General features: G+C 49.9%; 1 protein-coding gene across 1 annotated transcript in view; it reads right to left on the bottom strand.

Annotated features, from left to right (window-relative positions):
- Positions 1-2259: 2259 nt before the first annotated feature.
- The window catches only part of PPP1R10 (protein phosphatase 1 regulatory subunit 10), a 25007-nt gene continuing 438 nt past the window's right edge, over positions 2260-26828 (bottom strand). The window contains exons 2-19 of the mRNA XM_041411864.1: positions 25841-26437; positions 21276-21394; positions 21100-21186; positions 19599-19734; positions 18699-18750; positions 17699-17776; positions 17432-17602; positions 16165-16264; positions 15588-15697; positions 14919-15019; positions 14134-14383; positions 13077-13383; positions 11585-11660; positions 11297-11494; positions 9229-9337; positions 8499-8630; positions 7461-7547; positions 2260-3873 (exon numbers count right to left, since the gene is read on the bottom strand). Coding sequence (XP_041267798.1) covers positions 3734-3873; positions 7461-7547; positions 8499-8630; positions 9229-9337; positions 11297-11494; positions 11585-11660; positions 13077-13383; positions 14134-14383; positions 14919-15019; positions 15588-15697; positions 16165-16264; positions 17432-17602; positions 17699-17776; positions 18699-18750; positions 19599-19734; positions 21100-21186; positions 21276-21382 — 2241 coding nt within the window. The 5' untranslated portion in view covers positions 21383-21394; positions 25841-26437 and the 3' untranslated portion in view covers positions 2260-3733. The remainder of the gene's footprint in view (positions 3874-7460; positions 7548-8498; positions 8631-9228; positions 9338-11296; positions 11495-11584; positions 11661-13076; positions 13384-14133; positions 14384-14918; positions 15020-15587; positions 15698-16164; positions 16265-17431; positions 17603-17698; positions 17777-18698; positions 18751-19598; positions 19735-21099; positions 21187-21275; positions 21395-25840; positions 26438-26828) is intronic.

Here is a 26828-nt window from a genome sequence, read left to right as displayed (position 1 = left end):
GTGTGGTCATTGTGGGTGTGGTCAGTGTGGTCAGCACCAGAGTGACCCCTGGAGTGACCGCAGTGACTGTCAGTGGCTGCAGTTACCCAGAGTGACCAGCAGGGGGCAAATGGAGAAATAAACGGTGGTGGAGCAATGGCGGAGTGGGCGTGGTCTATGGGCTCATTTGGGTGTGGTCATTGTGGGCGTGGTCAGTGGATGAGGTCAGTGTGGTTGCCAGCAGTGACCAGCAGAGTGACCACTGCAGTGACCGCAGTGACCACCAGAGTGGCTGCAGTTACTAGCAGGGGGCGCAGAGAGGAATAAACGGTGGTGGAGCAATGGTGGAGTGGGCGTGGTCTGTGTGGGTGTGGTCATTGTGCTCAATGGATGACGTCAGTGTGGTTGCCAGCAGAGTGACCAGCACAGTGACCACTGGAGTGACCGCAGTGACCACCAGAGTGGCTGCAGTTACCCGCAGTGACCAGCAGGGGGTGCAGAGAGGAATACACAGGTGGAGCAATGGCGGAGTGGGCGTGGTCTGTGGGCTCATTTGGGTGTGGTCAGTGTGTTCAATGGATGAGGTCAGTGTGGTCAGCACCAGAGTGACCAGCAGAGTGACCACTGGAGTGACCGCAGTGACCGTCAGTGGCTGCAGTTACCGCAGTGACCAGCAGGGGGCACAGGGAGAAATAAACGGTGGTGGAGCAATGGCTTGGGGGGGTGGGGGAGGGGAAATTTCCCCGCCCCTCCCCCCCCAGAATGGGGCAGAGTTGGACCCGGAGGGGGAGGGGTGGCGGTGATGAATAAATAATTATTAATGGCTAATTAATAATTACTAATTGCTCCTCCCCCCCGGGAGTGACGTCACCTTTTGGGGGGGTCCAGCCCCCTGCAAAGGGGGAGGGGCACCCCCGGGGGGGGAGGGGAGGCTCCAAGGGGGGATTTGGGTCCTGAAAATTGAAGGGTTTGACCCAAAATTAAAAATTTTTGAGCCCTGAGGGTGCTAGAACCCCAAAAAAAGAAAAAAAATTGCCCCAAAAAAGAAAATTCTGGTCCCAAAAATGAGAATTTTTGCCCCAAAAATGAAAATTTCTGCCCCTGGGGATGACTTTTGTCCCCAAAATTAAAGGGTTTTGCCCTAAAATTGAAATTTTTTTGAGGCCTGAAGAGGTTAAACCCCAAAAATTGAGATTTTTTTTTAAAGCCCTTTATAGGTTAAATCCCAAAATTGAGATTTTTCTACCTCAAAAGTGACAAGTTTTTACCTCTGAGGGGGAAATTTCCACCCCACAAATCAAAATTTGTGCTCCTGGGGGGGATTTCCACCCCAAAAAAGACAATTTCTGCCCCAAAAATGAAATATTTTACTGCTTGGGGAGGGATTTTAACCCAGAAATTGGAATTTCTATCCTGCAAATGACAATTTCTGCCCGAAAAATAAGGATTTCCATCCCCAAAATTACAATTGCCACCCCTTAAATTCAAATTTCTGTCCCAAAAGTGACAATTTCTCCCCAGAATTGCAATTTCCACCCCAAAAATTTGAATTTCCGCTACATAAATGACAATTTCTGTCCCTTGGGAGGGATTTCCACCCCTAAATTCCAATTTTCCCCCCTAAGTTTAAATTTCTGCCCTTTCAAGAACAGTTCCCACCCCATAAGTTTGATTTCCTCCCCAAAATTCACATTTCTGCCCCTTAAAGGAGCATTTTCTCCCAAACTCCAATTTTTACACCCCAAAAATTCAAATTTCCACCCTTTAAAGGAGCATTTTCCCCCCAAACGCCAATTTCTGCCCCAAATTTCCAATTCCTGCCCCAAATCTACAATTTTTACACCCCATATTTCCATTTTCTAACCCAAAATTCCAATTTTCACTCCTTAAAGGAGCATTTTCCCCCCTAAATTTCCACTTTTTACCCCAAATTTCCAATTCCTACCCCAAATTTCCCCCAAATTTCCAATTCCTACCCCAAATTTCACCCCAAATTTCCAACTCCTACCCCAAATTTCCAACTCCTACCCCAAATTTCCAATTTTTACCCCAAATTCCACCCAAAATTATCAATTCCTACCCCAATTTTCCCCCAAATTTCCAATTCCTACCCCAATTTTCCAACTCCTACCCCAAATTTCCAATTTTCCCCCCAAATTCCCACTCCCCGAACCCCACCCCCACCACACCCCAACAATAATTTCCTTTTCCCCCTTTTTTCTCCTTTTTTTCCCCCTTTTTTCTCCTTTTTTCCCCCCTTTTTTCTCCTTTTTTGCCCCCGCACCCCCGGGGGGGGAGGGGAGGCTCCAAGGGGGGATTTGGGTCCTGAAAATTGAAGGGTTTGACCCAAAATTAAAAATTTTTGAGCCCTGAGGGTGCTAGAACCCCAAAAAATGAAAAAATTTTGCCCCAAAAAAGAAAATTCTGGTCCCAAAAATGAGAATTTTTGCCCCAAAAATGAAAATTTCTGCCCCTGGGGATGACTTTTGTCCCCAAAATTAAAGGGTTTTGCCCTAAAATTGAAATTTTTTTGAGGCCTGAAGAGGTTAAACCCCAAAAATTGAGATTTTTTTTTTTAAAGCCCTTTATAGGTTAAATCCCAAAATTGAGATTTTTCTACCTCAAAAGTGACAAGTTTTTACCTCTGAGGGGGAAATTTCCACCCCACAAATCAAAATTTGTGCTCCTGGGGGGGATTTCCACCCCAAAAAAGACAATTTCTGCCCCAAAAATGAAATATTTTACTGCTTGGGGAGGGATTTTAACCCAGAAATTGGAATTTCTATCCTGCAAATGACAATTTCTGCCCGAAAAATAAGGATTTCCATCCCCAAAATTACAATTGCCACCCCTTAAATTCAAATTTCTGTCCCAAAAGTGACAATTTCTCCCCAGAATTGCAATTTCCACCCCAAAAATTTGAATTTCCGCTACATAAATGACAATTTCTGTCCCTTGGGAGGGATTTCCACCCCTAAATTCCAATTTTCCCCCCTAAGTTTAAATTTCTGCCCTTTCAAGAACAGTTCCCACCCCATAAGTTTGATTTCCTCCCCAAAATTCACATTTCTGCCCCTTAAAGGAGCATTTTCTCCCAAACTCCAATTTTTACACCCCAAAAATTCAAATTTCCACCCTTTAAAGGAGCATTTTCCCCCCAAACGCCAATTTCTGCCCCAAATTTCCAATTCCTGCCCCAAATCTACAATTTTTACACCCCATATTTCCATTTTCTAACCCAAAATTCCAATTTTCACTCCTTAAAGGAGCATTTTCCCCCCTAAATTTCCACTTTTTACCCCAAATTTCCAATTCCTACCCCAAATTTCCCCCAAATTTCCAATTCCTACCCCAAATTTCACCCCAAATTTCCAACTCCTACCCCAAATTTCCAACTCCTACCCCAAATTTCCAACTCCTACCCCAAATTTCCAACTCCTACCCCAAATTTCCAATTTTTACCCCAAATTCCACCCAAAATTATCAATTCCTACCCCAATTTTCCCCCAAATTTCCAATTCCTACCCCAATTTTCCAACTCCTACCCCAAATTTCCAATTTTCCCCCCAAATTCCCACTCCCCAAACCCCACCCCCACCACACCCCAACAATAATTTCCTTTTCCCCCTTTTTTCTCCTTTTTTTCCCCCTTTTTTCTCCTTCTTTGCCCCCCCACTTTTCCCCCTCCGAGGCCTCACGGAAGCCATAACCGGGGGGGTTTTTGGGGTGTTTTTTGGGGTGTTTTTGGGGGGTTTCAGGGCAGGGGGGGCCCGTTGACGCCGGGGTGGTAGAAGGCACAGTTGTTCTCGTACCTGCAGCTGCCCTTGAGCATGAAGTGGCGGCACACGGCGCGGCTCGACATGTCTGGGGGAGACAAAAGGGGGGGGGCGCGTCAGGCGCCGGCCCCCGGCCCCAAAACGGCCCAAAACGGCCCCAAAAACGGCCCCAAAACCGGCCCGGAGCGAGCGCGGCGCCGGGGGGGGAGGATCGGCACGAGGGAGGGGAGGAAAGGGTTAAAAAGGTTTGGGGGAGGGGTTGGAGCGGTTTGAGGATTTTGGGGGGTAAAGAGTGACCCCCGTCCGGCCTCGAAACGGACCCAAAATCGTCCAAAATGGCCCCAAAATCGCTCAAAATGGCCCCAAAATGGCTCCGGGACGGCCTCAAAATGGCGGCTGGGTGAGGACGCGATTTTGGAGGAGTTTGGGAGGTTTGAGGAGGATTTTGGGGGTTAAAGGGGAAGGGGTGAACCCCTGACCCCAAAATGTTCCTAAACAACCCCAAAATGACCCAAAATGGCCCCAAAATGGCTCCAGGACGGCCTCAAAACGGGCCCAAATGGGCCTCAAAATGGCGGCGGGTCCATGAGGGAGAGGAGGGCGGGGACACAAATTTTAGGGGGTTTAAAGAGGATTTTGGGGTTCAAAGGGGATTTTGGGGTTTAAAGGGTAGGGGAATAAACCCCTGACCACAAACTAAGCTCAAAATTGCCCCAAAATTGCCTGAAATGGTCCCAAAACGGCCCCAGAGCAGGCCCGGGAGGGCCTCAAAATGGCGGCTCCGTGAGGAGAATGTGGGACAGGATTTTGGGGGGTTCCAGGAGGATTTTGGGGGGCTCCAGGAGGATTTTGGGGGGTTTGAGGAGGATCTCAGATGGTAAAGGTGAAGGGGATGAACCCCTGACCCCAAAATTGCCCAAAAATGGCCCAAAAACGGCACCAGGGCAGGCCCAACATGGCGGCTGTGGGAGAAGGACGGGTGGGAAGGGGTTAAAAAGAGGCCTCCAAGAGAATTTTGGGGAATTTTAAAATAATTTAGGGGGAATTTAAAGAGAAATTCGGGGTGTTTGAGGAGGATTTTGGGGGCTTAAAGGGGATGCACCCCGACACCAAAATAATGAAAAATGGCCCCAAAATGGAGGAGGAAAAGGCTGGGGATAAGATTTGGGGGGGGTTAAGGAGGATTTTGAGGTTTTAAAGAGGATTTTGGGGTTTTAAGGAGGATTTTGGGGGTTTAAGGGGAGGAGGGTGAACCCCCAGCCCCAAAACGCTCCTGGAGCAAGCCCGGAGCAGCCGTGGGAGGACAGAAGGATGGGACAGAAAAAATGGGGTTAAAAATTGGGATTTTGGGGCCGGGGGGGGGCAGGCAGGTCCCTGTCCCAAAACTGGGAGGATTTTGGGGTGGGACCCCGATCCCAGAACTACAACTCCCAGCATCCTTTGCGCCACAAAACTGCATGAACTACAACTCCCAGCATCCCGTGCTGCTCACCAGAGCCACAGTAACTCCCAGCATGCCTTGCCAAGGAAACGGGAGCTGAACTACAGCTCCCAGCATGCCTTGCTGTGGAATTAAAGCCCGGCCTCGGCCCCACCAGGCCTGTGGGCTCCTTAGGATCGGGTTTAGGCCTTTATGAGCCAAACTCCCAGCATCCTTTGCTGCTCACCAATGGAGGAACTACAACTCCCAGCATGCCTTGGTGCTTAAAGACAAACTACAAATCCCAGCAGCACTTGCTGCCCAGGTAAAGCCAGGTTTAGGCCCCCTCAGGCTTCAGGGCCTTTCCTAGGACGGGCTTTCGGCACCCTGGGAGATGAACTACAACACCCATCATGCCTCGCTGCCCACAATTGTGGAACTACAACTCCCAGCAGCCATTGCTGTGGGTTTAGTGCCAGGTTTAGGCCCCACCAGGTGTCTGAGGCCTCCTTAGGCCTGGATTTTGGCCCTTCTGTTAAACCCTGCAGCGCACCTGCAGATGAACTACAACTCCCAGCATGCCCCGGTGCCACCACAGGCTGAACTACAGTTCCCAGAATTCCCTGCAGCCCCTCCCGGAGCTGATGTAAACCCCACCAGGCCTCAGCCGCCTCCAGTCAGGGGCTGCTCCTAACTCCCATCATCCCTTGCTGCCCTCCCAGGACCCAAACTACAACTCCCAGCATTCCCCGTGGCCACAAGTCCAAAACTACAACTCCCAGCGGCCTTTGCGGCCGGTTTGCCACACCCCCTCCCTCCCCAGCATGCCTCGCGGCCACTTTGCAGACGCCGAACTACAATTCCCAGCATGCCCTGCTCACACCCGACCGCCAAACTACAACTCCCGGCATGCCCCGCGGCCCCTCCCGCCACAGCCCCCGTGAGGGGCCGGGCCCCGTTTTGGGGCGGGGGTCCTTCCCCATTTTTGGGGGCTCTCTCAGCCATTTTGGGGCGGGGGTCCTTCCCCATTTTGGGGGCTCTTTCAGCCATTTTGGGGCGGGGGTTCTTTGCTGCCCTCCAGCAAATTTGGGNGGGGGGTCTCTCAGCCATTTTGAGGGCGAGCCCAGCACTCCTCAGGGGCCATTTTTGGGGGGTCCCTCACCGCCATCACCCCCATTTTGGGGAGGGGTCCCTCACTGCCCTGGAGCCATTTTGGGGGGGTTCCTCCTGGTAATTTTGGGGAGACCCCTCCCCATTTCCGAGGGGAACCCCTCGCTGCCGTTTTTGGGGGGTGGGGGGTGTCCATCACCGCCCTCAGCCCCATTTGGGGGGGTCCCTCTCTGCCCCATTTCGGGGGGTCCCTCTCTGCCCCATTTTGGGGGGGGCCCCTCTCTGCCCCATTTTGGGGGGGGGATCCCTCTCTGCCCCATTTTGGGGGGGGTCCCTCTCTGCCCCTTTTCCCCCGCAGCCATTTGGGGATGGGGGAATCGCACCGATATTTTTTTTGGGGGGGGGGGGGGGGGTCTCAGCCCCTCCCCCCCCTCAGAGCCCCATGGGGGGTCTGCGCCAGTCGTGGCCCCTCCCCCACGGCCCGGGGGGGTGCTCCATGGGCTGCATGGGGGGGTGGTGAGGGGGTGGGGGANACCCCCGTCAGGCCCCTCCCCCCAGAAATCGCCGCCGCGCTGGGGGGGAGGGGGGCCCAAGAGGCGGGGACCCCCCGGGAGCCCCGGGGGGAGGCCGGGACCCCCGCCCCCGCCGCCGCCGTGGGGACCTGCGGGCAAAGAGAGAAATTGGGGTTACTGCGGGGGTCTCGGGGGGCTTTTGGGGGATTTATTTTGGTTTTTGGGGGAATTTTGAAGGGGGGGGGGTTGGAGGGATTTTTTTTTATTTTTGGTGGGATTTTTTGGGGAGTTTTTTAGATTTTTGGGGATTTTTTTGGATTTATTTTTGATTTTTTGGAGATTTTTTCGGGATTTTGGGTGGGTTTTTTTAAGGATTCTTCGGGGGTTTTTAGGGATTTTTTTTTGGATTTTCGGGATTTTTTATACAATTTTTTTGGGGTTTTTTTCAGGATTCTTGGGGTGTTTTTAGGGATATTTAGGAGATTTTTTTGGAGGATTTTTGTGGGATTGTTTTTTTTATTTTTGGAGGAGAGTTGGGTGGATTTTTTTGTTTATTTTTAATTTTTGGTGGGGGTTTAATAACTTTTTTGGGGGGATTTTTGTGGGATTGTTTTTGGGGGGGATTTTTTTGGGGTTTAGGTAATTTGGGGAGGGGGCACTTACCCGGCATGGGCCCCCCCGGGGGGAAGTGCTGCATCTTGGGGGGGGGGAAGCCGTTCATGGGGCCGGGGCCCAGCAGCCCGTGGGGAACTGCAGAAATGGGGGAAAAAACCAAAAAAATGGGTCAGGGGGACCCCAAAACAGCCCCTGGAGGGGGGAAGGGACCCCCCGGGTCACCCCACTTGAAGGGGGTGTCCCCTGTTCAGAGACCCCCACCAATTAAAGGGGGTGTTCCCAATTAGAGACCCCCAAATTAAGGGGATCACCACATTTAGAGACCCCAAATTTACCCCAAATTAAGGGGATGTCCCCAGTTTAGAGACACTCCCCTCCCAAATTTAAGGGACACCTGCCCCAGGTGACCCCAATTTAAGGGGGAGTCCCCAAGCCCAAAATTCCTGTCAGGGACACTGGACATTGTCCCAAATGTGTCCCCAAAGTGTCCCCAAGCCCAGGGGTCACTGATATCCCTGACAAGGACACTGGACATTGTCCCCAGATGTGTCCCCAAGCCATGGACATTCCCAGTATTTCCCCTAGGACTGGACACAATGTCCCCAAATGTGTCCCCAGGGTGTCCCCAAGCCCACGGGTCCCTGATGTCCCTGCCAGGAACCAAGGGCAGTGTCCCCAGTGTGTCACCAAGCTCAAAACTCCCTGATGTCCCTGTCAGGACCCCAGGACAGTGTCCCTAAGATGTCCCAGAGGTGTCCCCAAGCCCAGGGGTCCCTGATGTCCCTGCCAGCACCCCGGGGCAGTGTCCACAGGACAGTGTCCCTGAGATGTCCCCAGTGTGTCCCCAAGCCCAGAGCCCCCTGATGTCACTGCCAGGAACCAAGGGCAGTGTCCTCAGTGTGTCCCCAGGGTGTCCCCAAGCCCAGAGCTCCCTGATGTCACTGCGAGGAACCAAGGGCAGTGTCCTCAGTGTGTCCCCAGGGTGTCCCCAAGCCCAGAGCTCCCTGATGTCACTGCGAGGAACCAAGGGCAGTGTCCTCAGTGTGTCCCCAGGGTGTCCCCAAGCCCAGAGCTCCCTGATGTCACTGCGACCCCCGTCAGGCCCCTCCCCCCAGAAATCGCCGCCGCGCTGGGGGGGAGGGGGGCCCAAGAGGCGGGGACCCCCCGGGAGCCCCGGGGGGAGGCCGGGACCCCCGCCCCCGCCGCCGCCGTGGGGACCTGCGGGCAAAGAGAGAAATTGGGGTTACTGCGGGGGTCTCGGGGGGCTTTTGGGGGATTTATTTTGGTTTTTGGGGGAATTTTGAAGGGGGGGGGGGTGGAGGGATTTTTTTTTATTTTTGGTGGGATTTTTTGGGGAGTTTTTTAGATTTTTGGGGATTTTTTTGGATTTATTTTTGATTTTTTGGAGATTTTTTCGGGATTTTGGGTGGGTTTTTTTAAGGATTCTTCGGGGGTTTTTAGGGATTTTTTTTTGGATTTTCGGGATTTTTTATACAATTTTTTTGGGGTTTTTTTCAGGATTCTTGGGGTGTTTTTAGGGATATTTAGGAGATTTTTTTGGAGGATTTTTGTGGGATTGTTTTTTTTATTTTTGGAGGAGAGTTGGGTGGATTTTTTTGTTTATTTTTAATTTTTGGCGGGGGTTTAATAACTTTTTTGGGGGGATTTTTGTGGAATTTTTTGGGATTGTTTTTATTTTTGGAGGAGAGTTGGGGGGATTTTTTGTTTTTTTAATTTTTGGGGGGATTTCAAAAATTTTTTTGGGGGATTTTGTGATTTTTTTGGGGTTTAGGTAATTTGGGGAGGGGGCACTTACCCGGCATGGGCCCCCCCGGGGGGAAGTGCTGCATCTTGGGGGGGGGGAAGCCGTTCATGGGGCCGGGGCCCAGCAGCCCGTGGGGAACTGCAGAAATGGGGGAAAAAACCAAAAAAATGGGTCAGGGGGACCCCAAAACAGCCCCTGGAGGGGGGAAGGGACCCCCCGGGTCACCCCACTTGAAGGGGGTGTCCCCTGTTCAGAGACCCCCACCAATTAAAGGGGGTGTTCCCAATTAGAGACCCCCAAATTAAGGGGATCACCACATTTAGAGACCCCAAATTTACCCCAAATTAAGGGGATGTCCCCAGTTTAGAGACACTCCCCTCCCAAATTTAAGGGACACCTGCCCCAGGTGACCCCAATTTAAGGGGGAGTCCCCAAGCCCAAAATTCCTGTCAGGGACACTGGACATTGTCCTAAATGTGTCCCCAAAGTGTCCCCAAGCCCAGGGGTCACTGATATCCCTGACAAGGACACTGGACATTGTCCCCAGATGTGTCCCCAAGCCATGGACATTCCCAGTATTTCCCCTAGGACTGGACACAATGTCCCCAAATGTGTCCCCAGGGTGTCCCCAAGCCCACGGGTCCCTGATGTCCCTGCCAGGAACCAAGGGCAGTGTCCACAGTGTGTCACCAAGCTCAAAACTCCCTGATGTCCCTGTCAGGACCCCAGGACAGTGTCCCTAAGATGTCCCAGAGGTGTCCCCAAGCCCAGGGGTCCCTGATGTCCCTGCCAGCACCCCGGGGCAGTGTCCACAGGACAGTGTCCCTGAGATGTCCCCAGTGTGTCCCCAAGCCCAGAGCCCCCTGATGTCACTGCCAGGAACCAAGGGCAGTGTCCTCAGTGTGTCCCCAGGGTGTCCCCAAGCCCAGAGCTCCCTGATGTCACTGCGAGGAACCAAGGGCAGTGTCCTCAGTGTGTCCCCAGGGTGTCCCCAAGCCCAGAGCTCCCTGATGTCACTGCGAGGAACCAAGGGCAGTGTCCTCAGTGTGTCCCCAGGGTGTCCCCAAGCCCAGAGCTCCCTGATGTCACTGCGAGGAACCAAGGGCAGTGTCCTCAGTGTGTCCCCAGGGTGTCCCCAAGCCCAGAGCTCCCTGATGTCACTGCCAGCACCCCAGGGCGGTGTCCGCAGTGTCCCCAGGGCAGTGTCCCCACTGTGTCCCCAAGCCCAGGGAAATGGGGTGGGAAAATGGGATGGGGAAATAGGGGAAAAAAGGGGAAAAACGGGGGAGAAAATGAGAAAAAAGGGGGGAAAAAGGGAAAAATGAGGGAGAAAATGAGAAAAAAGGGGAAAAACGGGGGAGAAAATTAGAAAAAAGGGGAAAATATGGGGGAAAAATGAGAAAAAGGGGGGAAAATGGGAGAAAAATTGGAGGGAAATGAGAAAAAATGGAAAAATGGGGAGAAAATGAGAAAAAGAAGAGAAAAAATGGGGGGAAATGGGCAATAAAAAAGAAAAATGGGGGGAAATGGGGGAAAAAATGAGAAAAAATGGGAAAATGGGGGGAAATGAGAAAAAATGGAAAAATGGGGCAAAAACGGGGGAAAAATGAGAAAAAATGGGAAAATGGGGGGAAATGAGAAAAAATGGAAAAATGGGGCAAAAACAGGGGGAAAATGAGAAAAAAAAAAGCAAAAATCAGGTAAAAATTGGGGAAAACCAGGGATAAAGTAGGAGAAAAAAAAAAAAGGACAAAGGGGGAGGAAGGGGAAAAAAGAAAAATAGGGAAAAAACCAGTGTGGGAAGGGGAAAGTCGGGGTTCCACCCTTTTAAACCCCCCCAGTGTGTGACCCCACAGATTTTGGGGTGATGCAAACTGAGATATCCAAATTTTGGGGGTGATCCCCAAATTTGGATATCCAAAATTTATGCCCCTCCCTTCCCCAGATTTCAAGGTATCCCAAATCTGAGGTTCAAAGGGCAGGGATGACCCCCAATTTATAACTCCAAATTTGTCACCTCCACAATTTTAACCCCCCCCATGATTTTGGGGCTTCCCACAATGGAGGTGACCCGCCCCCACCCCCCCAAATTTCGTGGTTGCCCGTTTGTGGGGGTTACCATGATGGAGCTGAGGATCTCCTGCATGTTGATGGGGGCGTTTTGGGGGGGTCCTGGGGGGCCCTTGCCGGCCCCGACGCTGCCCATGAGGTTGGCAAGGACCGGGGGCAGCTTGGCCCCCGCCCCCGGCTCCGGGGAGGCCGCGGCGTTCCCGGGATCCAGCCCCTCGGGATAGGCCCCATCCTCGCCCGAGCAGTCCTGGGGGGGCACAAACGGGGGGGTCAGCAAAGGCCTTTTCACGGTTTTTTACTTGTTTTTGGTGATTTTTTGGGGTTTTTTATGGCTTACCTCGTCCAAGGGGATGAGTTTGGGTGGGAGTGGCTCGTAGGATTCCGGGTCGGGCTCGTGGGGGCTGTCGGGAATGCTGAGGGGGTGCAAAAAGCTCAGTGGGTTTCTGGGATCCCAAAGGATTTTTTCAAATTTTATCCCATTTTCCCCCATTTGTGCCCTTTTTTCTAATTTTTTTCTCAATTTTTTTCCCATTTTTTCCATCTTTTTTTCCCATTTTCGCCTTTTTTTCCCTCATTTTTTTCCCATTTCCCCCCATTTTTGCAGGGGTTTTGCCCTTTTTCCTCATTTTTTCCCCATTTCCTCCCCATTTTTGCCCTTTTTACTCTTTATTTTCTCACTGTGGGGCCTAATTCTTCCTAGCCCACATTTTCAGGTTTAGGTTTTCCAGTTCTGCGTGTGCCAGAAATATTGGATTCTCCACCAGCCTGGGTGTCCCTCAAAATGTTCCCAAATGCACCCAAAGTGTCCCCCAAAAAGGGACAAAGTGATCCCAAAATGGTCTCCCCAAAGAGAGGCTCAAAGTTACAAAAAAGGTACCTAAAATATCCCAAATAATTCCCAAAATAGCACCAAAGTGTTCCTAAAAAGAGACTCAGAGCCTCCCCAAAAAGAGGCTCAAATAATCCCCAAAATGGCCCCCAAATTCCTCACAAAATAGTGCCTAAAGTGGCCTCAAAAACTGCTCCTAAAACAACACTCAAAATGTCCCTAAAAAGGGATTCAAAATGTTCCTAAAATGACCTCCAAAAAGGCCTGAAATGTGCTCCCAAAATGGCCCAAAAAGAGTCTCAAAGTGCTCCCAAAAAGGGCTAGAAACTGTCTCCAAAAGTGCCTCCAAAACGTTCCCCAAGGTGTCCTCAGAATGGCCCCCAAAGCCTTCATAAAATGACCTCCAAAGCCCTCATGGAAGGGACTCCAAAGCCCTCACAAAAACAACCCCAAAGCCCTCACAAAATCAACCCCAAAGCCCTCACAAAATGGAGCCTAAAGTCCTCACAAAAGGGCCCTCAAAGCCCTCACAAAACGGCCCCCAAAGTGTCCCCAGAACAGCCCCTAAAGCTCTCACAAAATGGAGCCCAAAGTCCTCAGAAAATGGCACCCAAAGCCCTCAGAAAATGACCCCCAAAATCCTCAGAAAGTGGTGCCAAAACCCTCACAAAATGACCCCGAAAATCCTCAGAAAGTGGTGCCCAAAACCCTCACAAAACGACCCCCAAAATCCTCAGAAAATGGTGCCCAAAACCCTCATAAAAGGAACCCCAAAGCCCTCACAAAGTGGTGCCCAAAACCCCCACAAAATGACCCCCAAAATCCTCAGAAAATGGTGCCCAAATCCCCTCACAAAACGGCCCCCAAATCACCCTCACCACCCCCAGACATTTTGGGCTCCAAACCCTGCCAATCCCCAATTCCCCATCACCAAAAGGAGATCCGGAATTTTCCACCCCCAAACTCCCCCCAAATCCCCCCAAAATCGCCCCCGGCTCACCTCTCCTTGGAGAGGAAGATCTCCTGCAGGATGCCCTTGACGCGCTCGGCCTGCGTGAAGCGCTCGCGGCTGCCGCTGCCGGGGATGACGAGCGGCGCCGGCAGCTCCAGGGCCTTGGGGTAGGCCCAGGGCACCTTCTCCTCCATGGAGTCGTGGCTGAGGCGCCGCGCCGTCTCGAAGGCGTGCCGGTCCTTCAGCATCTCCCGCTTGGCCGCCTCGCCAAAGTCCTTGATCTTGTTCACGTTCACTGAGAGGGGGGAAGGTTGGAATTGGTGGGAAGAAACCTTGGGATTGTTTTGTTGTGGGGTGGGAATGTTTCAAAATTGCGCCCAAAGGGTTCCCGAAATGGCGCCCAAAGGGTTCCCAAAATGGCGCCTGAAGGGTTCCCAAAATGGCACCTGAAGGGTTCGCAAAATGGCGCCCAAAGGGTTCCCAAAATGGCACCCAAAGGGTTCCCAAAATGGCACCCAAAGGGTTCCCAAAATGGAATCCAAAGTGTCCTACAAAAAGGGACCCAAATCGTCCACCAAAAGGGATCCAAAGTTAAAGCAAAATGGCACCCAAAGTGTCCACAAAAAGGTGCCCAAAGTGTCCCACAAAAACAGATACAAATTGCTCCCAGAAAGGAGCAAAACTTCCTAAAATGGTGCCCAAAATATCCAAAAAATGGCCCTGAAAACGTCCCCAAAAAAACCCCAAACTGTCCCTAAAATGACGCTAAAATGGCACCGAGAGATCCCACAAAACGTCTCTGGAAAGAGGGGCTCAAAGTGCTCCTAAAACGGCCCCAAATCCCCCCAAACGTGACCTTAAACGGCCCAAATCCACCCAAACCGACTCTAAACTACCTTCAACTCTGCTGAACTCCCCCAAAATACCTGTAAACTGTCCCCAAACCCACACAAACCAACCCCAAACTCCTCCAAACTGTCCCAAACTGACCCCAAACAGCCCCAAATCCAACCCAAACTGTCCCCAATCCCACCCAAACTACCCTAAACCGTCCCAAACTGACCCCAAACAGCCCAAATCCAACCCAAACTGTCCCCAACCCCACCCAAAGCATCCCCAAACTGTCCCCAAATCCACACAAACTGTCCCCAATCCACCCTAAACTCTCCCAAAGAGACCCAAATCAGCCCAAACTGTCCCCAGTCCGTACCGGTGTCCATGGGCTCGGGCACCTCGATGGCGGGCACCGGCGTCCCCGGCCGGTCCGTGTCCATGGGCTCCGCGGCCGCCGGCTCTGGGGACGAGGGTTTGGCCGTGCTGGGCTCGGGCGCCGGCTTCCCCTCGAAGGGGCTGGGCTGGGGGGCACAAGGTGGGTCAGAACAGGGTGGTTTTACCCCAAAATGGATCCCAAAGCGTGCCCAAAATGGTTTCCAAAGCGTGCCTAAAATGGCTCCCAAAGCGTGCCCAACATGGCTCCCAAAGCGTGCCCAACATGGCTCCCAAAGTGTGTCCAAAATGGCTTCCAAAGTGTGCCCAAAATGGATCCCAATGTGTGTCCAAAAAGGGAATCAAAGTGTGGCCAAAATGGCTCCCAAAGCGTGCCCAAAATGGCTCCCAAAGTGTGACCACAATGGCTCCCAACGTGTGCCCAAAATGACTTCCAATATGTGTCCAAAATGGTTCCCAAAACATGCCCAAAATGGCTCCCAAAGTGTGCCCAAAATGGCTCTCAAAGTGTGCCCCAAAAGGGAATAAAATTTGCCCAAAATGGCTCCCAAAGCGTGACCAAAATGGATCCCAAAGTGTGCCCAAAAAGGGACTTGAGGTATCCCTAAAATGGCTCCCAAAATGTCTCCAGAATGCCCAAAATGTCCCCCAAATGTCCCTCACCTTGGCTGCTGTTGGGGACAGAACTTTCTTCTTCTTTTTGATTTTGATTCCAGGGACGGGTGCTGAGTTCAGGGCGTCCAGGAAGCCGAGGCCTTCCATGGCTGGGGGAGCACAGAGAAGTCACCAAAAAACCCCAAATTCACCCCAAAACGGGTCCCAAACCTGCCTCGAAATGGTGCCCAAATCCGCCCTAAAAAGGATCCCAAAAAACCCCAAATTCACCCCAAAAAGGGTCCCAAATCCACCATAAAACAGCTCAGAAATCATCCCTAAAAACCAGATCCAAATTTTTCCCAAAATGGCATCCAGGTACCACCCAAAACCACCCAAAATGTCCCCAAAAACGACTCCCAGATGGAACCTAAATGCCCCCATAAATGGCACCAAGAGTCTCCCCTGAAAAAGTCCCAAATATCACTTGAATTGTCCCCAAAACCAAAGTCTAAAACATCCCCAAAATCAGCCCCAAAATGACCCCAAAATGAAACCAGAAATGGCGCCAAAATCAGACCCAAAATGGCACCAAAATTACCCCAAAATGAAACCAGAAATGGCACCAAAATCAGACCCAAATGGCACCAAAACGACCCCAAAATGGCCCCCAGGTGTCCCAAAATGCCCTTCAGGCATCCCAAAATGTCCCAAAATCCCGAAGCGGCCCAAACTCACGCTGTGGGGGGATGATCTTCACTTTGATCTCCTTGGCCGCGTTCGGGGCCGTGTTTAGGGGTTTGTATTTCTTCTCTGCCAGAGGAGCCTCCCCGGGGGCTGTCGGGGCGCTGGGGGGAGGAAAAGGGTCAGGACCCCCCAAAAACCACCCCAAAATCCCTGAGATTGCCCCTAAAACAGCCCTGAAACTGTCCCCAAAAACTTCAGAAGTGTACCCCTAAAATGGCCCCAAAGTAGCCCCAAAAAAGCCCTAAAACCACTCCTAAAATTACCCCAAAATTGGCCAAAATTTGCCCCCAGAAATGGTTCTGAAACCACCCCCAAAACGGCCCAGACATCCCCAAAAAACCTCCCCAAAAACCCCCAAACCCGCCCCAAAATAATACTGAAATTTCTCAAGACACCCCCAAAAAACCGCCCCAAAAACCCCCAAACCCACCCCAAAATAATCCTGAAATGTCTCCAAATCAGCCTCGAAACCGCCCAAAAATTTCCCCAAAAGCAGCTCTGAGGCCCCAAAACGGCTCTGAGACCCCAAAAATGGCCCCAAATCCCCCAAAATGGCCCCAAATCCCACCTCTGCCTCTTGACCGGGACAGGTTTCAGGCTGTATTTGTCAGACGAGGCCGAGTTTAATTTTTTCACCGGCACCAGCGACGGCGTCTCCAGCTCCAGCCCTGAGGGGAAAAAAGGGTTAAAAATCCCCAAAGCAGCCCCAAAAATCCCCCAAACATCTCAAAAACTCAACCCTAAAACGGCCCCGAATCGTTAAAACCCCAATATTGGAGGCTGAGCTCTGAATTCCCCAAAACCAACCCCAAATTTGTCTCAAATCAGCCCAAATTTCACTAAGTGAGCCCAAATTCCCCCAAATTCGCCAGCTTTAGCACAAATTCCCCAAAACAGCCCTAAACTCCAAAAAAAATCCACCCCAAACTCCCTTAAAACAGCCCAAACTCCCACAAAATTCCCAAAAACCACCCCAAACTCCCCTGGCAACAGCCCAAATGAGCCCCAAATCACCCCAAAATAGCCCTAAATTCCCAAAACCAGCCCCAAGCTCCCTTAAAATCAGCCCTAAATTCCCAAAAATCCACCCCAAACTCCCTTAAAACAGCCCAAACTCCCACAAAATTCCCAAAACCAGCCCCAAGCTCCCTTAAAATCAGCCCTAAATTCCCAAAAATCCACCCCAAACTCCCCCGGCAACAGCCCAAATGAGCCCCAAATCACCCCAAAATAGCCCTAAATTCCCAAAACCAGCCCAAATTTCCCTTAAAACCAGCCCTAAATTCCCAAAATCCACCCCAAACTCCCCTAAAACAGCCCAAATGAGCCCCAAATCACCCCAAAATAGCCCTAAATTTCCAAAATCAGCCGAATTTCCCTTAAAACCAGCCCAAAATTCCCAAAATCCCCCCCAAACTCCCCTAAAACAGCCCAAATGAGCCCCAAATCACCCCAAAATAGCCCCAAATTTCCAAAACCCACACAAATTTCCCTTTAAACCAGCCCTAAATTCCCAAAAATCCCCCCCAAACTCCCCTACAACAGTCCAAATGAGCCCCAAATCACCCCTAAATAGCCCCAAATTTCCAAAACCCACGCAAATTTCCCTTTAAACCAGCCCTAAATTCCCAAAAATCCCCCCCAAACTCCCCTACAACAGTCCAAATGAGCCCCAAATCACCCCTAAATAGCCCCAAATTTCCAAAACCCACGCAAATTTCCCTTTAAACCAGCCCTAAATTCCCAAAATCCAACCCATGCCCCCCTAAAACAGCCAATATCACCCCAAAATAGCCCTAAATTCCCCAAAACCCCCCCAAACTCCCGAAGCCCACCTGTGGAGCGGAACTTGGCGTGGCTGGGGGCCGTGGTCCGCAGGGATTTGGGTTTTTCCCGTTTCTTTTCAGGAATTTCCTCACTTTTGGCCTCATTTTTGGTCTCCTGGGGCTTCTCCGGCACGGGAGTTTTGCTTTTGTTTTCCTCTTTCCTCTTCTTTTTATCCCGTTCTGGGGTGGGAGAAGGGCAGGGAAAAAGAAGTGAGGGGATTTCAGGGGGGATTTTGGGGTTTTTTGGGGAGAAATTCGGAGTTTTTTGGGGCTCACCTGTGGGTTGAGAGCTGCTCTGGGAGCGGATCACGCCCATCCAGTCGCTGACCAGGATGGAGGCCAGGCGGCGGAGCTCTGAGGGGTTAATTAACAATTAATCGCTAATTAATCAGTCATTAATCAAGCAGAGGGTGGGGAGTAGCACCTAGAGGTGGTTTGAGGGGGGATTTGGGGGTGTCCAAGGGCGGTTTCAGGGGATTTCAGGGGGGTTTTGGGGGTTTCAGAGGGATCTGTGCTGATTTTTGGGGAGCTTGAGGGGTTTTGGGTCCCCAGGGGGGTCTGAGCGTGGTTTTGGGGGGTCTGAAGGGGATTTTGGGGGGTCTCAGGTGGATTTTGGGGTCTGAGGGTGGTTTTGGGGAGTCTAAAGGGGATTTTGGGGTTCCCAGGGGTTTTTTTTTTGGGGTGCTTGTCTTGAGGGGTTTTGGGTCCCCAGGGGGGTCTGAGCGTGGTTTTGGGGGGTCTGAAGGGGATTTTGGGGGGTCTCAGGTGGATTTTGGGGTCTGAGGGTGGTTTTGGGGAGTCTAAAGGGGATTTTGGGGTTCCCAGGGTTTTTTTTTTTGTTTTTGGGGTTCCCGATGGGATTTTTGGGGTTCCCTATGGGATTTTTGGGGTTCCCAGGACATTTTGGGGTCCCACCTGGTGTTGGGGATGGGCTCCCAGCTGAGCCAGGACTTTGGGGGTCACCTCAGGGATTTGGGGTTCCCGGTGGGTTTTTGGGGTTCCTGATGGGATTTTTGGGGTTCCTGATGGGATTTTTGGGGATCCCGGTGCCCAGGGGTTTTTTTTTTGGGGGGCTTGGGGGGGGGATTTTGGGGTTCTCAGGGTTTTTTTGGGGGGGGGTCTGAAGGAGATTTTGGGCTGTTTTGGGGATATATTTGGGATTTGGGGGGTGTCTGAGGGGTTTTTTTTGGGGTCTGAGGGAGATTTTTGGGGATTCTCAGGGTGATTTTGGGGGTTCTCAGGGGGATTTTGGGGATTTTTGGGGGTCCCTGCTCACCCTCATCATCGCTGGACTTGCTGAGCTGCTTCACCAGCTTGGCCGTGTTGTTCTGCAGAGGAAACCAAGGGTCAGGGAGGGGACAAAGGGACACTGGGGACACCAAAGCCACCCCTGGGGGGACCTGAGGGTGACACAAGCCCCAAGTGCCACCTGAGTGACCCCAAGTGCCACCTGAGTGACCCCAGGTGCCACCTGAGTGTCCCCAAAGCCCCATGAAGGGCTTTAAAAGTGACAAAAATCGCTTTAAATGAGACAAAACCCACTCTGATTGTCCCCAGATGCCACCCCAGTGTCCCCAGGTGCCACCCGAGTGTCCCCAAAGCCCCACGAAGGGCTTTAAATGAGACAAAAATTGCTTTAAATGAGGCAAAAATCGCTTTAAATGAGACAAAAATCACTCTGGAAGTGACAAAACCCACTCTGAGTGTCCCCAGGTGCCACTTGAGTGTCCCCAAAGCCCCACGAAGGGCTTTAAATGAGACCAAAATCGCTTTAAAAGTGACAAAAATCCCTTTAAATGAGACCAAAATCGCTCTGGAAGTGACAAAAACCCACTCTGAGTGTCCCCAGGTGCCACCCAGGTGTCCCCCGAGTGTCCCCAGGGCCAGACCTGCTTGAGGTGGTCCACGGTGAGCGGGAGGTGCTGCAGGGTGAGCAGCAGCTGCTGCAGGAAGGGGACGTTGTTGGCGGCCTTGGAGCCCGTCAGCCACGTGTTGAGCAGCTTGTAGCCCCCGATCCGGATGAACCTGAGGGGAAAAAGTGGGGATTTTATCCAGATCCAGGCTGGGAAACCTGAATTCTGTCAAAATCTGCCAAAATTCACTAGAAATTAAAAAAAAAAACCCGTCAAATCCCAGGTGCCACCCAGGTGCCACCCAAGTGTCCCCAGTGCCAGACCTGTTTGAGGTGGTCCACGGTGAGCGGGAGGTGCTGCAGGGTGAGCAGCAGCTGCTGCAGGAAGGGGACGTTGTTGGCGGCCTTGGAGCCCGTCAGCCACGTGTTGAGCAGCTTGTAGCCCCCGATCCGGATGAACCTGAGGGGAAAAAGTGGGGATTTTATCCAGATCCAGGCTGGGAAACCTGAATTCTGTCAAAATCTGCCAAAATTCACTAGAAATTAAAAAAAAACCCGTCAAAATTGGCCAAAATCCGCCCAAAATTAAAAAAATAAAAAATCAATTTTTCCACCTGATTACTAGGTCAGGATGAATCTGAGGAAAAAAAGTGGGGATTTTATCCAGATACAGGCTGGAAAACCTGAATTCTGTCAAAATCTGATGAAATTCACCCGAAATTAAAAAGAAATCCTGTCAAAATCCAAAAAAAATCCATTTTCCCGCCTGATGACTAGGTCAGGATGAATCTGAGGGAGAAAAGTGGGAATTTTATCCAGATCCAGACAGGAAAACCTTTAATTCATAAAATTTCACCTGAATCCAGCCAAAATAAAAAAAAAAACCAATCAAAAATCCACATAAAATTCACTTTTCATGTGGTTACTAAGCCAGGATGAATCTGAGGGGAAAAAGGGGGAATTTTATCCAGATCCAGACAGGAAAACCTGAATTCTGTCAAAATCTGATGAAATCCACCCGAAATTAAAAAAAAAATCCCAGTCAAAATCTGCCAAAATCCACCTGAAATAAAAAAAAAAATTAAAAAAAGAAAAAATCCATTTTTCTCTGTGCTTACTTGGCCTGAGGATGAAATCTGAGGGAAAAAAGTTGGAATTTTGGAAAGATCTGGTTGGGAAAACCTCAAACCCACCCAAATTTCCCCAAAATCCCCTCAGAAATCCCATTTTTCCCTGTGCTTACTTGGCCTGAGGATGAAATCTGAGGGGAAAAAGTTGGAATTCTGGAAAGATCTGGCTGGGAAAACCTCAAACCCACCCAAATCCCCCCAAATTCCCCCAAAATCCCCTCAGAAATCCCATTTTTCCCTGCGCTTACTTGGCCTGAGGATGAAATCTGAGGGAAAAAAATTGGAATTTTGGAAAGATCTGGCTGGGAAAACCTCAAACCCACCCAAATTTCCCCAAAATTCCCTCCAAAATCCCATTTTCCCCGTGCCTACTTGTTGAGGATGTCCTGGGCCCGGGTCTGCAGGAGGATGTTCAGGTAAATGCAGCGGCTCACCATCTTCTGGGAGTCCTTCATGAGGCTAATTAACGGTAATTAGTGACAATTAGCGGCTATCAACCCAAGAAAAGGGTGCAAAGGCTCCAGAAGTGGAGGTTTTTAGGGTTTTACCTGAAGATTTTGGAGATGCCGTCCATGGTTTTGACCTCCCCATCCCGGCCCAGGAAACAATCGAGGCCCTTGAGGAGCGAACCCACCCAAACCCACCCAAATTTCCCCAAAATCCCCTCAAAAATTCAATTTTTTCCCTGTGCCTACTTGTTGAGGATGTCCTGGGCCCGGGTCTGCAGGAGGATGTTCAGGTAAATGCAGCGGCTCACCATCTTCTGTGAGTCCTTCATGAGGCTAATTAACGGTAATTAGTGACAATTAGCGGCTATCAACCCAAGAAAAGGGTGCAAAGGCTCCAGAAGTGGAGGTTTTTGGGGTTTTACCTGAAGATTTTGGAGATGCCGTCCATGGTTTTGACCTCCCCATCCCGGCCCAGGAAACAATCGAGGCCCTTGAGGAGCTCCTTGGGGTCGATGGGGCCCGAGCCCATGGCAGGAACAGCCTGGAAAAAGGGAAAAAATGGGAAAAAAGTGGGGTTAGGAGTGGGGGGAGAGGCGGGAAAATAAGGGGGTGTAAAAATTCTGGGGGTGAAATGAGAAGTGAGAGCAAAATTGGCAAGAAAAAGAGGGAAATGGGCTCCAAAAAGGAGGAAACTGACCTCAAAAAGGAGGGAAATAACATCAAATGTGGAGAAATTGAGCCTAAAAATTAGAAATTTATATTAGAGGGTGAAAAGCGAGCCTAAAAAAGGGAAATAAACCCAAAGAAGTGGAGGACAACTCCAGAAAATTCAAGAAATCAACCTGAAAAAGAAGGAAGTAAAAGCTAAAAGGCAAAATATGGATCTCAAAATGAGGGAAATTAACTCCAAATGCTGGAAAAACACATCAGAACACTGGAAATAACCCTAAAAATGTGGGAATCAGCCCCAAAAAGCTGGAAATAGGCCTCAAAAAGCTGAACACCAGCCCCAAAAAGCTGAAAAACAACTCCAAAACCACGGAATTCTGCCCCAAAATGGAGGAAAACCACCCCAAAAAGCTGGAAATCAACACCAAAAGCTGGAAATCGATCTTAAAAGCTGGAAAACCACCCCAAAAAGCCGGAAAACGCCACTAAAAAAAGGGAAAACAACACCAAATAAATGGGACATCGACCTCAAAGAGCTGGAAACTGGAAATCAACACCAAAACCTGGAAATCGATCTTAAAAGCTGGATAACCACCCCAAAAAGCCAGAAAACACACTAAAAAAAAAGGGAAAACAACACCAAATAAATGGGACATCGACCTCAAAGAGCTGGAAATCGCCCCCAAGATGGAAAAGAGCTTTAAAAAGCAGGAAACTGCCCCCCAAAAAGCTGGAAACAGGCCCCAAAAAGCTGGAAAATCACCCCAAAAAGCTGGAAATCGACCCTAAAATGATGGAAAACCACGAGAAAATTGAGAAGTCAAAGCCAAAAGTGGGAAATCAACTGGAAAACCTCAGAAGTGCACCCCAAACAGCTGGAAAATGACCCCAAAAAGCTGGAAAATGACCCCAAAAAGGGTCCCAGGGACCCCCAAGGGACCCAGGGGGACTCACAGCCCCCCCCTCCCCCTCTGATGTCATTTCAATTAGCTCGTTTATTAATTAATAAGTAAATGAATTCAAGTATTAACACTGGGGATGAGGATTTGGGGTCACACCGTGGGGGGGACACAAACCCTGAGCTCCCTCCCCAATCAAATTTTTAATTTAAAAGTGAATTAAACCCATTCACCAAAAATAAAAGAGACAAAAACCTGTCATTCTCACCAGTTTTCCCTCATAATTTCATTAATTTTTTGTTAATTAACGAGCAGAACAGAGTCCAGGGGGGGCTTTCCAACCATAACCCTCCCCCAAGTTAAATAACCAGGGGTTAATTAACGAGCTGCCACTTAAGGAGGCGCCACATTTGGGGGTGTCACACCCCCCCCAAGCTCAGGCCATAATTAAACCCTCTGACTAAGGAACCAACCATTAATTAACACCTCATTAATGAAGGCCAAACCCCCCCCTTAATGACCCGACGCTCATTGACCCCAATCTGGGTCCCCTCCCCCCCCTTCCTGGGGGGGTTTCAGGCTCTGACATCATTAATCACCGCTAATTAAGGCTTAATTATGACCCAGTTTCCTTAACGAGGGCAGGGGGAGGAGCTGGCGAGGTTTTTTGGGGTTAAAACCTCTCAAAAATCTCCATTTTTGGGGTGGGGGCTGCACCCAGAGTTGGGGGTCGTTAAGAGTTCCCCCCCCAACCAGTGTTAATTAATTAAAGGGTACAGCCCCTAATAAAGAGATTAATTGGGGGGGGGTCTGCAGAGACACAAGAAAAAGTTAAAGCAGCACAAAACCCCCAAAAAATCCCCCCCAAAAACGAGGGGGGGGGGACCCCAAAAATTGGAGATTTAACCCCAAATTCTCACTGTAACCTTTGACCCCCCCCAAAAATGAACAGGGGGGACACAAAGCCCCCCCTGGAAGGCGTCCCAGCAGTGGGGGAGGGGAAAACCCCCTCCCCAAAAAGATCTTTGGGGTTCCCCCCCTCATTTCTGGGGATCTGCCCCCTCTTAAAGGAGTGGGGGGACCCCAAAAATCCCCCAAAAAGGGGGAAAATCCCTTTTTTTTTTTGGGGGGGGACACAATTCCCAGCTCATTAATGGAGGGGTGGGTCAAGGCCTGACCCCCCCTCCCCATAATTGGGATTTTACAGCATTTTTGACTCGTTTTACCCCCAAAAAAGGGATTTTTTTGGGGGGAATTTAAGGGAGGGGGCTGCCTGTGCCCCCCCCCCAACAGGAAATGCTACCACTGGGGAGAAAAGGGAGGAATTTGGGGGGAATTAATGCCAAAGAAATGGGTTTATTTCTCAAAAAGCTGAATTTTCAGGAGGGATCTCGGTGGTTTTTACCCAAATCCGTGAAATTTTTGGGATAAAAAAGGAGGAAAAGCCCAACTCCCGACTGCCGCATGCACCAGGAGAGGGAAAAGGGGGAAAAAAAGGGAATTTTGGATGTTTGAAAACCCTGCATCCAAAGGCCGTGAAATGGAATTAAGCCCAAAAAAAAAAAAAAAACCGAAAAAAAACCCAAAAAAAAAAAAAAAAAAGGATTTTTTTGCTTACCCGGGTTGTGGCTGTTCCCTCCCTTTGCTGAAGTAAAGCTTCCTAAGCTGCAAAAACGGGGCAAAACCATTGAAAATCGGGAAAAAAATGGAGTTTTGGGGGTGTTCTCCCTCCCAAAATTCCGATTTTTTTTGGTTTTTGGTTGGTTTTGGTGTGTGTGGAAAGGGGGGTGAAGCCCAGTGGTAGCATTTCCCTGTCACGATAAATTCAAGGTTATCAAAGGCTCCAGGACACTCCCAAATTCCCCAAAACCCCCCTGAAATCCCCCCCAAAAAAAGCAGAAAAAGGGAACAGAGGAAAAAAAATCCTGTGGAAAAAAAGCAAATAAAAAGAGGATTTTGTGGGTAGAAGGGGGGGTTAAAAAAAGGGATTTTAGGGGGAAAAAAAGAGATTTGAAGGGTAAAAAATGGAATTTTAAGGGGGGCCCCACAGTGGGAGGGGCAAGAACAACGAGGCCTCGGCGCCATTTTAGAGAAAAGGGAACAGAGAAAAAAAAATCCTGTGGGAAAAAAAAGCAAATAAAAAGAGGATTTTGTGGGTAGAAGGGGGGGTTAAAAAAAGGGATTTTAGGGGGAAAAAAAGAGATTTGAAGGGTAAAAAATGGAATTTTAAGGGGGGCCCCACAGTGGGAGGGGCAAGAACAACGAGGCCTCGGCGCCATTTTAGAGCTGGGAGAAAAAAAAAAAAAAAAAACAACAAATTCGGGGGTTTAAAAGGAATTTTTGAGGCATTTTTGAGGAATTTTTGGGGGTTTAAAGGGGGGGGGAACACACAGACACGAGAGACAAAGAGAACTGTGTTAAACCCCCTTCACCCCCCCGCCTCCGCACGAAAAAATCCCAAAAATCCCCCAGGATTGGGGTTAAACCCCCCCCAAAATTAAGGAATTTAAAGGGGGGGGGTTAAGAAATAACCGGGGGGGGTCAGAGCCGGAATAAAAACCCGCGAAGGCGCGGAATAATGAGGGGAAAAAACGGGAATTTGGGACAAACAAAGAGCGGCCGCCATTTTGGAGCTGCCCTGGAAGGCTCTGAGGGGAAGGGGGGGGGGGGGGAACTTTAAACTCAATTTCACTTTAAACTCAATTTCTGAGGGAAAAAAAGCAGAATTTGGGAAAAGCTCGGCCTGCCTAGCAATCTTTATTGCTAGATTGCGACCCCCCCAGCCCCAATTTCACCCGAACCCCAAAAATCGCCACGGAAACCCCAAATTTAACCTTCCCGCCCCCCCCCACCACCCGCGTTTCTCAGCGCAAAAAACAATCCTAAAATGGCACCTAAAAAATAAAAATAGGAAAGAAATCAGCTTTTTTTTGGTCGAAATTTCCAACCTTCCCCCCCTCCCCTCCACGCGCGTTTTCCTCCCTTTCCCCCTCCTCTTTTTTGATTTTTTTTTCTATTTTTTTTGCAATCTTTATGTACAGATTGCTCGCCGGGAATGCCCCGAAAATTCCCCAAATTCCCCGAATTCCGTCTCCCCCACCGCGCGATTTTTTTTCGGGTTTTTGGGGCCATTTTCCAGCTTTTTGGGAGGTTTTTTTTTTGTTTGGGGTTTTTTTTTTTTGTGGGAGCTGCTCGTGGACCCCTCCTCCTCCTCCGAAACCGCTTTTTTCTCCCGAAATCCCCCCAAAATTTCCATTTTCACCACCTTTAGGCACAGCCCACGTCCTCCTCAAGCACACGGGGGGGCTCTTCCTCCCATTATTTTTGCTCTTTGTGACAAATAAATAACTTGTTAAAGGGTTTTTTTCTTGTATTTTTTAAAGGGTAAGGGGGGAGCCTGCTGAAAATTCAACACTTACTATCCAATTTTTTTTCTCAGCCGACAGCGCTTCAAGGTTTGGATTTTGGCATTTGGAGGTGGTGTTAGAGCCAAAAAATTCGTTTGATTTTAATCATGGCTTTAAAAAAAACGCAGCAACTTTTTTTTTGCAGCTTGACGGGTATTTTGGGGTTTTTTTTAAGTTTTTTTTTTTCCCTTGGGTTTTGTTTGTTTTTTAAAGCCCTAAAGGAGTGGATCGAGCTAAACTGAAAACCAAAAAAAAAAAAAAAAATAGTAATAATAAAAAAAAGTTGCTTGGGTTTTTTTTTTTTTTCTGCTCGAAAAAAAAAGTGGGTTTTGCCTTTGTTTTTGGGGGGAAAGAAGAGGGAAATATGTTTTTTAAAGTGGCAGTTTCCTTCGGGTTTGGAACGGCTTCCAAGGACGGTCCAAAGGACGGAGAGGCTGCGGCGGCTCTTCACGGCAAAGGGGGAGAGAAAACCTGGTTTTTTCCTTCCCCTCTTTGTTGTATATATATATTTTTGTTGTTTTGTTCGCGTTTTGTATTGTATTTTGTATTGTTTGTATTGGTTTTTTCTCTCGTGGTAAAGGCGACGGCGTCTCTCAAGACCAACCAAACCTGGAGCGGGGGAAAGGAAAAATAAAAGGGGGGGAAGGTGGGGGATGGGCATAACGACAAAAAAAAAAAAGGAAAAAAATTGAAAAAAAGAAATTAGAAGCGAAGAAGAAAAGACACGAAACGATTAGAAGCTGTTATCCCCGGGGAGAATTTAAAGCTTTAAAAGGGGAAAAAAAGAAATAAAAAATAACGAGGAAACGCCCTTGGAAGGATGGGGGGGGGCTCAGCTCTGAGGGGACGTGAGGGCGGCGGCGGCCCCGGAGGGGCTCTGGGAAGGGGCAAGCCGCGTGTTTCCCCACACAAACGATGCTTGGCGTTTCAAAAGCCCCCCAAAGCTAAAAAAAAAAAAAGGGGAAAAAAAAAAACCCCCCCCGCCCCGCCCCCCCCCCCC

The sequence above is a fragment of the Onychostruthus taczanowskii genome, unplaced genomic scaffold (assembly GCF_017590055.1).
Source record: "Onychostruthus taczanowskii isolate IOZ18803 unplaced genomic scaffold, ASM1759005v1 scaffold374, whole genome shotgun sequence".
Taxonomy (NCBI): domain Eukaryota; kingdom Metazoa; phylum Chordata; class Aves; order Passeriformes; family Passeridae; genus Onychostruthus; species Onychostruthus taczanowskii.
This window is presented reverse-complemented; position numbering and strand designations above follow the sequence as displayed.